The following is a 12,853-nucleotide window of genomic DNA, read 5'->3' as shown; positions in this document are numbered from 1 at the left end:
TTGCTGAAGGAATCCATCAGCTATCGCATCTAGGAAAATCTGAGCCCTATTATTATTACTAGCACTCGTCCTCCAGTCTATATCTGGGAAGTTAAAGTCTCCCATGATCACGCAGTTTCCATTAGTATTTACTTCATTAAAAACATTAAAAAGGGCTCTATCCATATCCAGATTAGGTCCCGGCGGTCTATAGCACACCCCAAGCACTATCCCAGGGGAGGCTCTAATAGTTTTCTTCCCCAATTTAATTTTTGCCCAGACAGACTCGGTCATATCCATTTCATCGCTTCTTATTTCTTTACATTCTATCTCATCATATCAGTGCTACTCCACCACCTTTACCTTTATTTCAGTCTTTCCTAAACAGCACATACCCTTCAATACCTGTAGTCCGGTCATGACTACTATTCCACCATGTTTCTGTTATCCCTATAATATCTGGTTTCACTTCCTGCACCAGTAGCTCTAGTTCCTCCATTTTGTTACCTAGGCTCCTCGCATTGGTGTACAAACATCTTAATTTTTGCTGTTTGGCCTCACTCACTTTCTGTACCCTATTAGGCACGGTCATTTTACTACCAGTATACCCTATTAGACTTGTATCTACACTGCCCTTCCTCCTACCCACGGCTGTATCCACTCTTACTTCATTTTCTTTCCTCTCAATGCTAAATTCTGGCGTGGAGATTACCTGGATATCTCCCAACCATCTCCCCTAAATTCCTAGTTTAAAGCTCTCTTAATCAGTTGTGCCAGCCTCCATCCTAGAAGTCTATTTCCTTCCCTACTCAGATGAGGTCCATCCCGAGAGAACTGTCCTCTATCCATGAATGCCTCCCAGTGGCCATACATCCCAAAGCGCTCCTTATAGCACCACTGCCTAAGCAGTCTGTTGATAATCATAATCTTGTCAGACCTTTGTTGCCCTTCTCTAGGAACAGGCAGAATCCCACTAAAGATCACCTGAGCCTCAATTTCCTTAAGCGTCTTCCCCAGCCTAGCATGGTCTCCCTTAATACTTTCCAGCGAGAATCTAGCCGTATCATTTGTTCCCACATGAAGGATAATTAGGGGATTCTTTCCTGCTCCCTTTAGAATCCTTTTCAACCTCAGGTCTACATCCCGTATCTTAGCACCTGGAAGACAGCACACCCTCCTGTTCTCTGGATCAGCTCTGGTTACAGGCCTATCTATTATTCTTCAGTAAAGAGTCCCCAATCACATAGACCTGCCTTTTCCTAGTGACGGTGCTATTCTCCAGTCTATCCCCTGTTCCCTCTGGCTGCAAGTTCTTTCCATTCCTATTCTCCCTTGTAATCCTCTTTAACCCATCCTGTATCATCCTGGGGCTCATATTTGGTGTAATCTCCATTAACTCTTCCCCTTTTCCTATAGGGCTAGCCGCTCTTCTCTTCTTCCTTGCCCTTCCACCTTCAGTGACTACCTGCTGAGCCCCTTCTTCATTTTCCAACTCTGCAAACCTAGTCTTAGGCTCTGTTTCTCCTTCACTAGCCCGTCTTTTCCTCTGCCTGGTTCTTTTAGTCACATGCTTCCACTGACAACTTTCCTCACCCAGTCTCCCCTCAGAATTGCCCAGTCCTGCTTCCATCTGCAAGTCTGAGCTTTTCCCTTCAGATACCTCATGTCTTTGCTCCATAATCTGCTCAAACCCCTTCCTAAACTCTACCAGACTTTCCACCTGCATCTCCAAACCTCGGATCTTTTCCTCCATCAGCTCTATCAGACGGCACTTCATACAGACACAACTCTTACCAGGTGCCCCCTCCAGGATCATGTACATACCACAGCTTCCACATCCAGTCATCTTCATTGTGTCTTCCCCTACATGGGTCACTCCCACTGCTGCCTCTGTATCTGTCATAGCCTTCCCACCTCAATCCTGTTAATCTGGGAAACACAAACCACACTAAAACACCACCACCCACAGCAAAAAACAAGCACCACAAGACAAACTCCCCTTGCAAACTCCCACTCAAACTCCCCTGTTTACAGCTCTGTTCACTAGCTCCTGTGCCGCTGCAGCTGTCTGTGCCGCTGCCTGACTGGCTGCTACCTTTTAGGACCCCTAGTCAGAGAAGCCCCGCCCCCTAGTCAGGGCTCAGCTTCTCTCCCAGCACAAAGCCCCTACAAGCCTCTACACATACAAATACTACCAATACAAAACCAAACACAAATACCTTCTCCTCCGACAGAACTGCCACTCAAACTCCCCTGTTTACAGCTCTGTTTGCTAGCTCCTGTGCCGCTGCAGCAGTTATCCGGTATTGGAGGGGAAAAAATGAGGAATAACTTTTTTTTAGCTCTTACATTTTTAAGCATAATTCCTACACAAATGAAAATGGTTAAGGTTAAATAAAGTATAAATTGAGTTAAGGAAAGTCATACCATCCATCTGTGGATTAAACCATAATTTGTACATAACATGTAAATTTAAAATGTGCGGTTTCTGTAAATACTCTTCTTTAAAGGCTAAAAGCCCTGATTGGAATATTCTCTAAATCATACCTGAGCCCCAAGAAGCATAGTACTTTCAGTTGGTTAACAGGCTGATTTGTGTAGCTAACACAGTATGTGTGTAATGGTTACAATTCTATTGTCTCAATTCAAGTTCTCACTTTCCTTTTCCCTATTAATATGATGTAATATAGGAAGTGATTTGGCAACACTTTTTATAATATAAATACACAAATTGAGTTATATTACTCTAATTCTTTTTTATGACATCATTACATTAAATTATCTGCCACAAAGAGCCAAGATCAATATTGAGCAAATGTTTTCAGAGAAAATAATTATTTTGGAGTAAATTATATTTTGGGGCTTCTGTAAATCATTTTGTACAACTAATGGCAATGCATATTTCTGCAATTTTACTTATTTTTTTAAATCATCTTTTTATCTATCTATCATTATAGCCACAGCTCCAGAAAATGTTTAAAGCTTTGAAATGGCAGACAGCAGCTCTGATATTTCATAGTATTGGAGAGTCTAATTTTTTTTATTAACTCTTTAGGGCTACGTCTAATACAAAATAATAATTTTACTCATTGGTAGATAGTTAAAGAACTTGATAAAATATCAGCTGGAATTGTAAAACTGCTGGTGCCAGGTGTTGGAATGTTTTTTATAGGCTGAACTGAGTTTTGAAAGGCTTGAAAAACTTTTTTTTTTTTTTAATATTTTTGTGTCAAACTGCATGCTCTCACTTCCTTTATCTCTTATAATTTTTTCTTTGTGGAACTCCTGGAAAACTCTCAGAAATAAATGTTATAATGGTAAGTTTTGCCTAAATAAGGCTGTCAGTTTACACTGCTGGGCAAAGTATCTGAGACCTTAGAATTTCAACAGAGCTAGGAAAAGATTACCATATACAGTTAAATGTTAACAGTTACAGTAAATCCTAATTTAAATATGCTTGGTTTAGAACACAAGCCTTATCTAGTGTATTTTTATTTCATATTCCAAATTAAAACTATCTTACAATAATGAAGGGGAAGCTTTTTACGCTTTCTTAATGAGATTATGCATATAGTTAGGTTACAGTGTATCTGATAATAAACCCATCTCAAGCTGGTATTATATACTCAATGATGTTTAAAAATAATTTTTAAAAAACTTTGGGACCAGGTTCACAATTTGAGTAACTCAGCAGTGAATTTGGCTTTACTCTGCTTCCGAATAATTCTTTTAAATTATTTTGTTAATGAGAGAATCTTTTTTTTTTTGGCAGGGAGGGGGTGTAAGGGAGCTATTGAGGGAAAGAAATGTTAATTGCTGAAATGAATTAATGCCCTGATCCTATATCTTTTGTAATTTGCTCTGAAAAGAGACTGTAAAAACAGCCTCATGAAGGTCCATGTTTTGTCTTGTTAATTCCATACAAAACTGGCTCAATTTACAAATAAAACACTTTTTAAATGACAGCCCTGCAGAGTTACCCTGGGCTCCGAGTGTTGAGCGTGGTTCTTTTCTTCCTGTGTGTCACCACTGGTAAAACAGAATCTGTATTAGCTGCTCTGGTACAACCCAATTTGAAGGCTAATTGTATTGACAAAAACCCCTCAAAGGATAATAGTTACTCAGTGCAGGTGTGCGTCTAATTTGACCTGTGGCACCTGTATTACTGATGGTGATGCATGAGAAGGAAAGAATCCAGTTTGACTTTCAGATCCTGGGCAGTTATCTAAGAAAAAGTAAATTTTAGTTGTAAAAGAAGCGCATTTGATGTAGACCAAGTGAAAGAGACAAACCGAAAACCCCACAATGCCACTTTCAGAATCACTTTTCAGAGTGGAACTTTGTTAACGTTACAGACTAAAATATATTCAAGTCTCCATTTGCACACATTACAAAGCCTCTGTACAGTTCTTTGCTTGGCTCTTGGGGGCAAGCAGAAGGCTAGAATTGTAAGAGTATTGAAGGACAGTATTGTGACACAGTGGCAGAGTTGTCTCCATCACAACACTGCACAATGCCTAGCTCCAACCATTGCTGTTAATCCATTACTTATATGACCATTAAATGTACTCAAAGATTTTAAAATATTTCCTGTTCATTCACATGTTTTTACGTGGATTCTACTATGCCGTGTAACACTGTTGGCAGGACCCTGAGATCCACTTGTCTGTTTCAGCATATGCATTTGTCATTACTACTACTTGGACAATCCTATGCGATGCAGTCACTGGTGTGTTTGTTATATAGACTATGTTTAAAGGCTGGAAAATGAGGACCCCAATAGGTAAAACTGAGCTGCTCTTCCACTGTGGTGGCATGCTATGGCCCACATGTAGGGGAGGGTTGGAGTTAGCAGTCGCATTACCTGACCTAAGGATAGCTCTTTTAGATAGCAGAATGGTAGAAGATCTTGCCAGATGTTTCACGAACATTGCCAAGCCTGTCAAATATCTCTGCTACATCTATGAAACAGGATTGCTTTATGCTCCTGTAAATACTAACTATAGTCTCTAAATAGATTTTAAGACTAATTTACATCCTTTTCCAGGCAGTTATTCTCCACAGGTGCATCACTTCTGTTGGTGACCTATTTCCTCCTATTGCTCTCTGATAACTAGCACTTCTTACCGTGGAATTTTGAAACATGTTCTCTATCTGCAGAACATCAGCCACCAAATAATCCTTAGAACTCCATGTACATTGTTTTGGAAAGCAGATTTAAATTACCAATCTAGCCCAGTGTGGAATACATTATTATATTTAACAAGACAGTTACACTAATCTATTTTAGCAATTGTTACTATAACCCCTGCCTTAAGTGTAAAACTCAGCTCTGATTTGGCTATGGAGTCATGGTCCGGGAGTACATAATAAGGCACTTAATTTCATTTGGTGCACTTAGTTTTTCATGGAAACCACCAACCTAGTGCAAAAGTTTGGTGGTTTTCAGTCAGCTTTTGTAATGGGGACCATCCCTGCACTAATATTTTTTGACACCATTTTTAATTGGTCCTAAAAAACTTGCAAAATGTTAACTCTCCAGGCATGCCATCATGTAATGCCATGCTTCATGAAAACGGTGTGAGAGTACTGCTGCAGAAGATACATATGGGATGTACATATGTATTCAGTAATCTGAATCAGGTGGCTCAATATTATTTTTTCACATCAGAACTGTCTCAGATTCTTTTTCAAACAGGTAAAAATAGCCACTGAATAGTCAGATGGGTGTACCTGTGATACTGAGAGAAACTGATGTTCATCCAGGTAGCAGGACAGCGAATCTTGAACATGTATAAAATACAGAATATGAATAAAGCTGGTTTCATCACTGTAGTTTTGCACAGTTGTTGCATATAATTTATATTAAGTGTATATTATATTCTTAATCATTCAGAATATTAAATTGCTGCAGATTTTAATGTGGGCATTCCTTCTAATGTTCCAGAATTGAAAGCTGTTTAGCTCTGCTGTCTCCTGTGCTGAGGAGAATTGCTATTGTGCATTTGACTCTGGATGTGGCCTCACTTCACTGCTGTAATGCATTCCCTATATGCTTCTGCAAGGGAGGCCCCCTGCCTGTGCAGAGTTCCACTGAATACGTAAATATGCCCAATGGCCTGTGATGGGATGTTGGATGGGGTGGGATCGGAGTTACTACAGAGAATTCTTTCCTGGGTGTCTGGCTGGTGAGTCTTGCCCACATGCTCAGAGTTTAGCTGATCGCCATATTTGGGGTCGGGAAGGAATTTTCCTCCAGGGCAGATTGGCAGAAGCCCTGGGGGTTTTTTGCCTTCCTCTGCAGTGTGGGACACGCATCGCTTGCTGGAGGATTCTCTGCACCTTGAAGTCTTTAAACCACAATTTGAGGACTTCAGTAGCTCAGACGTAGGTTAGGGATTTGTTACAGGAGTGGGTGGGTGAGATTCTATGGCCTGCGTTGTGCGAGGTCAGACTAGACGATCATAACGTCCCTTCTGACCTTAAAGTCTATGATTCTATGAACTTTATAGAACTCCACAGAGTAACAACGGTCCTGCTGTAACGAAGCGGGCTCTAACGGGACACGACTGAAAGTATCAATTCAGGACAAAGTGCTTAGAGCAGGGCAGTCACAGCCCAAAGCTGGGTGTCCTTTATTATTAAGACACACCAAACCAGCCAAACAGAGAAGACTTCAGTTTTACCGCACTGGCTAACCAGAATTCATACAAGCAATTCCCTCAGATACTCCAGTTCCCTTGTATCACCGCCAGCACTGCTCCTTGAGAGGACGAATGGTTATGAAAACCAATACGGCCAGTAAAAGAAAAAAGGTTTCTCCCAATCCCAAAGGACCAAGGCCCAGACCCAGGTCAATATACAAGTCAGATCTTACCCACAAATCATGCTGTTGCCAATCCTTTAGAATCTTAAATCTAAAGGTTTATTCATAAAAAGAAAGAAATATAGGTGAGAGCTAAAATTGGTTAAATGGAATCAATTACATACAGTAATGGCAAAGTTCTTGGTTCAGGCTTGTAGCAGTGATGGAATAAACTGAAGGTTCACATCAAGCCTCTGGAGTACATCCACAGCTTGGATGAGTCATTCAGTCCTTTGTTCAGAGCTTCAGTGTAGCAAAGTTCCTCCAGAGGTAAGAAGCAGGATTGTAGACAAGATGGAGGAGATGCAGCTGCCTTTTATAGTCTCTTGCGATGTGACCTGTGCTTCCTTTGTTCCAAAAACAAGCTACCCAGCACATGGCATGGAAAAACTTTAGCGTTCTGTCCATAGGCATGTCCTTGCATACCTTGCTGAGTTACGTGTATCTGCCTTCTTTCAATGGGTCAGTTGTATAGCTGATGGTCCCATAGGTGCCAACTCCATGGGTGCTCCAGGGCTGGAGCACCCACGGGGAAAAATTGGTGTGTACTCTGCACCCACTGGCAGCCAAGCACCCTGTCCCAGCTCACCTCCCCTCACCTCCTCCCCTGAGTGCACCGGGTCCACGCTTCTCTTCCCAGTGCTTGCTGGTGCAAAACAGCTGTTTCACGGTGTAACAAGCTGTGGGAGGGAGGGGGGAGGAGTGGGAATGCAGCATGCTCAGGGAAGGAGGTGGGGAAGAGGCACGGCTGAGGCGGGGATTTGGGGAGGGAGTCCAATGGGGCGGGGGGGGGGGTGGAGTTGGGGCGGGGACTTTGAGGGAGTGGTTGGAATGGGGGTGGGGCGGGGTAGGGGTGGAGTCAGGGCAGGGATGAGGGGGGTTGAGCACCCACTGGTGCCAGAATTTGGTGCCTATGGATGGTCCTTAATGGGCCATCAAGCAGACTATGCAGTTCTGACCCCTGTGGCAAAGTTCCTCCTCTACCTTGGTGAGTCTTGTGCTTATTGGCGGATTTGCTCACCTTGGAGCTTCACAATGGCCCTCAGTTTGGCCGTTTTCATGAACCCACAGTCTAGGTCAACTCCTCCTGTGTCTGACCAGGAGTTGGGAGGTTTGGGGGGAACCCGGGCCCGCCCTCTACTCCGGGTTCCAGCACAGGGCCCTGTGGAATGCAGCTGTCTAGAGTGCCTCCTGGAACAGCTGTGCAACAGCTACAACTCCCTGGGCTACTTCCCCATGGCCACCTCCCAACACCTTCTTTATCCTCACCATAGGACCTTTCTCCTGGTGTCTGATGATGCTTGTACTCCTCAGTCCTCCAACAGTATGCGTTCTCACTCTCAGTTCCTAGTGCCCCTTGCTCCCAGCTCCTTACACGCACACCACAAACTGAAGTGAGCTCCTTTTTAAACCCAGGTGCCCTGATTAGTCTGTCTTAATTGATTCTAAGAACTTCTTGATTGGCTGTAGGTGTTCTAATTAGTCTGTCTGTCTTAATTGTCTCCAGAAGGTTCCTGATTGTTCTGGAACCTTCCCTGTTACCTTACCCAGGGAAAAGGAACCTACTTAACCTGGGGCTAATATATCTGCCTTCTATTACTCTCCTGTAGCCATCTGGCCCGACCCTGTCACTTCCCAAATTGTCTGGGGTGTCACCCAGAAGCATAGCACAAGTTTTTGAAATACAGACAGTATACAACCAATACTTGTAACTTTATGTACAAAAATTATACATGCATACAGATAGCATAATCATAACCAGTAAATGATAACCTTGTCTTAGACACCTTATTTGACCTCCTTTATACAAGATTTGGTGCCACTACAGGACCTTGGTTGCAACAATGTTCTGTACGGTCCCAGTTTGTGTCAGTAACATCACACATGCATGTTAGCAAATGCTTGATTTAGGACTGAAGCTTTAATTTGTAAATTGCCTGGATCCTTGGATAAAGGTGGTACAGAAGAAATTAATCCATCAGACTTCAATGAGACTTTGTTTTTGCTCTTAGTTTTGGGCACACTAATCCACGTCTCAAGTGCAGAGAGTTAGATAAAATGACTTTTTCATTCTTTGTTCTGTGCTGCTTTTGTTTTCACTTCATCTTACAAAAGGAAATGGAAGACAGTGTACCAGTAGCATATGGCTTATTTAGATATACTTCACCACATGTATTTATAACTGACTCTTCTATTATTTGTTAAACTCTTTGTATGTAGCATGTATTATTTAATGGAAGGAGACTAAAATAAACATTTAAATGTGCTCAGTACAACTCACTTTCACTCTGACTACAGATTTTTTTTCCACCTAGTTTTCTCCCACCCCTGTTCTCTTTCTCTGAATGTTGTGTTCTTAGTAGCACTGAGCTCAGCTAAAGCTGCTTGGAGCAGGCAGCCATATGGAGGAATGAATGTAAACAATTGTCAGAGTATTTTGTCTATTGAAAACTTCCCAAATATCCTTGAACACTTTATGCTGCTCAAATAATTTTATTTGGAAGACATTTAGTGACCAGCTCTAGCAGGAGAGGTGATTTTCTATCAGGAATATTAGCCCAGCATGCTAACCACCTCTGTTTACATTAGTGTCTATGGAGTTGGGAGTCAGGATTTCTTGTTCTTCAACTGAATGCCACAACCAGCACAGTTCAGAATCTTTAATGCTGCAAAAAGATAAGATGAAGAGAAAAGTATTCGTGTACCAAAGTCTGAGAGTCATGGTTGATGAGGTAATATCTTTTACTGGCCCAACTTCTGTTGGTAAAAGAGACAAGCTTTTGAGCTACACAGTTCTAGCACATAAGTAATGAGAGATTAAGAAGAAATAGAAAATGGGGACTTTTGTGTCATTTAAGGAATCCTACAATTTCATCATGTTGTACTGTTAACTTTTTCATAGTGGACTCCTGACTCCATATTGTTGCAATGTAACATGGTCTTCCCGTCGCCATCGTCATCATGATCCACGTAACACTATGAATACTTGAAACTGCTGAGGGCTTTGTCCCAGAAAAAAATTTGGGACGTTTGTGTCCTTCAATCTTAAACTGCATGTTAGCTTTGTTGAAACCATACTAGTACCTTGGAAATTTTGATGAGTGGCAAGCTTAATGTATGCTGATCTCTCCTTTGACTTCATTGCATTATCATTGACAGGATCTGATTTCAGCTGAGAATTTTCTGTCCAAGCATCATTTTGGCTGAGATAAAGAGAACTGGATTATTATTTCAGAATATGGAAATAAAAGTGTTGACAAAGTTCTGTTGTATAGAGATTGCTAATTCTGTTCCATCTTTTCTCTTGCCTTTTGTTCAGAGATTACAAAGGACACCTCCATGAAGACCCTGAATACGAAGACTCTGTATGTTCATGTTATACCAACAACAGCTGAATGCTGATGATTCCGTTTTTATGAATAAGCCCATGTAGACTTTTTTCACAGAAGAGAGATCTGACTCTGATTCGTATGCTTTTTAATGAACATCCAAGTTGTGTACAGTATTTTCAACATCAGCAATTGTACACCGATGATGTTTTCTACCAGTGCATGTGTAATATGCTGCTTTCGGTTTCAAATACAATGTATTTTTGTTGTTATCATAAGCTACTATAAAAGCTATTCAGAGTAATGTCAGATCTTAAGCCTAGATATCTATGCAGTAATTTGCCTGAAAGAAATGGACTCATACCTCAGTGATGCTGTTCTCTGCCTGTCCTTTATGCAGAGGCTATCTTTAATTTTCTAAGCCGTGTGTCCGGGGGTGTGTTACTATAGCTTTGAAACTAATGAGGAAAGAGTTACCCAGTTCTGTGCATTCACACTAGTTGGGTTTTAATGAAGTGTGATGTTGATGAAAATACTTCCTAATTTCCATACTTTGGAACAATAAATTTTCTTTATCTCCAAAACAATGTTTCCTGATTTGGTGGTAATTCACTTCCCTACATCCTTAAAAAACATTGTACATTGATTCCTTGGGGTTCAGCAAAATCTAAAGGAAATATGAAACTTGTACAGTTTGTCTAAGTGGATGTTATGGATGGTTAGGTTGTAAAATTTGCAAAACATTTTTGTTTTTAGTTTTGTTTACAGTATTCTGATGGATAACCCAAATGACTAAAACCCTTACTTCATGAACTTTCCTAGGGTCCAAAGAGGGAAGAGAACAAATAAATCAGACTCTCTGATCCTATGAAATTGACACTGATTTCATACAGGTTCCTTTTAGAGATGTGATATGGTATTGGAGTCTGTGCTCACTATGAAATACTGGCATAAAATTTACCATCACTGTTTTACCTCTCTTAGTTTTTGAAGATGGCAAATATAAATATCAGTGGCAAATATAAACATCACTTTTATTATGCTTGCTTACTGTTCTTCAGTGGGATACACACAATTCACTAGAAGTGGAGCAAGTTTCTAGCATGTAGCTACATATGTGTATTTGCCTGTAGTGTGATGAAACCCTTTCTGAAAATCTGTATCTCCTGAAATACTGGGAATGCACAGTTCTAGAAGTATTGGACAGTGCCAAGTTATTTTCCTGTAAACCATGTTTATCTCTTGATTTAGTCACATGAAAATCAAATAAGCATTCATCTTATTGCCATCTTTCCTTGCACTTGAAGTAATGTGTTCAGGATTATACCTTCTGTGAAGATAAAACTGCTGATCTACAGCTAATGACTTTGCTTTGCACTTTTACAGAAAGTAAATAAAAGCAGAGTAAAAACTGAAATAAAAATCTTATTAATGAGATGAGAAATCCATTTTAATGAGGATATTGAAACATAGGACACAATTATCTGCATCTTAGAGCTCAGCTTGGCATTTAGTCACACAAATCCTATTTGTTCACGTCCTACACAGCTCTTAAAAAAAAAAACTGGGATATGAATTGGAGTCAGAATCTGAGTTACCAGTAGAAAAAAATCAAAATCTCTTTCAGAATCTTTACCCTTTCTCAAAGTATGCACAGTGCTGCTTCATGCCAAAAATGCAGTCCACCCTGCAGCAAAGGAATACCTTCTATGGGCTAAGTCTGATGATCTCCCAATTGTATCCAGGAAAATGTAGCCAAAATAGGCTTCCTAGTTAAGCAGCTGGTATATTCTGCAGATGAAAATAAAACAGCTGCTTTCCCCTTCTTTTTATACCAGTCTTCACTCCAAAGGCTATTTGCAAAAGTACAATACATACGTTGCATTGTTAAAAGTAATGCTTGTTGATACTCCAATAAAAAAAAAGAATATCTTTGGAGATAAATAGTTTGGGTAAGTTATTTACTCTGTAGGGATGAAGGGGGAATGTTGAGATGTCTTTGTATTAACACGAGTCATCTGCATGTGTCTACTACATATTTTCACAAGAATGTTTACTGCAGAAAGCATGTACCCTGACTGACTGTCACAGCAGTGGCTGAAAGCTAAGTTAGTGATGACAGACCTCTCTCAACGTGCATCTCAATATGTGCTTCCACTGAAATCAAAGAAGAACTCTCATTGACTTCAATGGGAGAAAAGTCAGGCTAACGTTGAGCACTTCTAGAAAAATCTCACCCTCAATGCTTCCCCACTTCCACCTCCTTTCCTGTGAGGCACAGGAAAGCAATTTCTGCATTAGTGAGGACAAGTTGGGAGCGAGGTTCTGGAACATCACTTGATTTTTTTTCTCACATTAATAGTAATATTTGCACTTTGTGTTATCAAATTGCTGTACAAATATTACCTGATCATGTTCAGTGCTCCTGCATGACAAGTTAGGTGCTAAGCTACAGAGAGAGAACGAGCAACTGCTTCGCTTTATGTCCCACAGCTTATCAGCGCCCAAACCAGGATTGGAACACAGAAATAAGACCCTGATGTTAGGCTACAAATCAAGAAGAGGCGCCTCCGTGAGTCCTCAGAAGCAGGGTCTGACCAGAATGTGGTTAGAGAAGGTGGTGCAAGAAGGCAGAGAATCTGAGCGGTGCCAGGATTTGTATATATTAATAGCATTTTCA

At 40.8% G+C, this 12,853-nt stretch overlaps 1 protein-coding gene across 3 annotated transcripts in view; it reads left to right on the top strand.

Moving 5' to 3' along the window:
* Positions 1-10,760, top strand: part of IARS1 (isoleucyl-tRNA synthetase 1) — a 212,228-nt gene extending 201,468 nt beyond the window's left edge. For all 3 annotated transcript variants that reach the window (XM_077820953.1, XM_077820952.1, XM_077820954.1), the window contains one exon: positions 10,164-10,760. In XM_077820953.1, coding sequence (XP_077677079.1) covers positions 10,164-10,246 — 83 coding nt within the window. In that variant the 3' untranslated portion in view covers positions 10,247-10,760. The remainder of the gene's footprint in view (positions 1-10,163) is intronic.
* Positions 10,761-12,853: the final 2,093 nt, after the last annotated feature.

Source organism: Eretmochelys imbricata, chromosome 7 (genome assembly GCF_965152235.1).
Source record: "Eretmochelys imbricata isolate rEreImb1 chromosome 7, rEreImb1.hap1, whole genome shotgun sequence".
Classification (NCBI taxonomy): Eukaryota; Metazoa; Chordata; order Testudines; family Cheloniidae; genus Eretmochelys; species Eretmochelys imbricata.
Note: the sequence above shows the minus strand (reverse complement) of the source record. Positions and strands in the feature narration are given on the sequence as shown.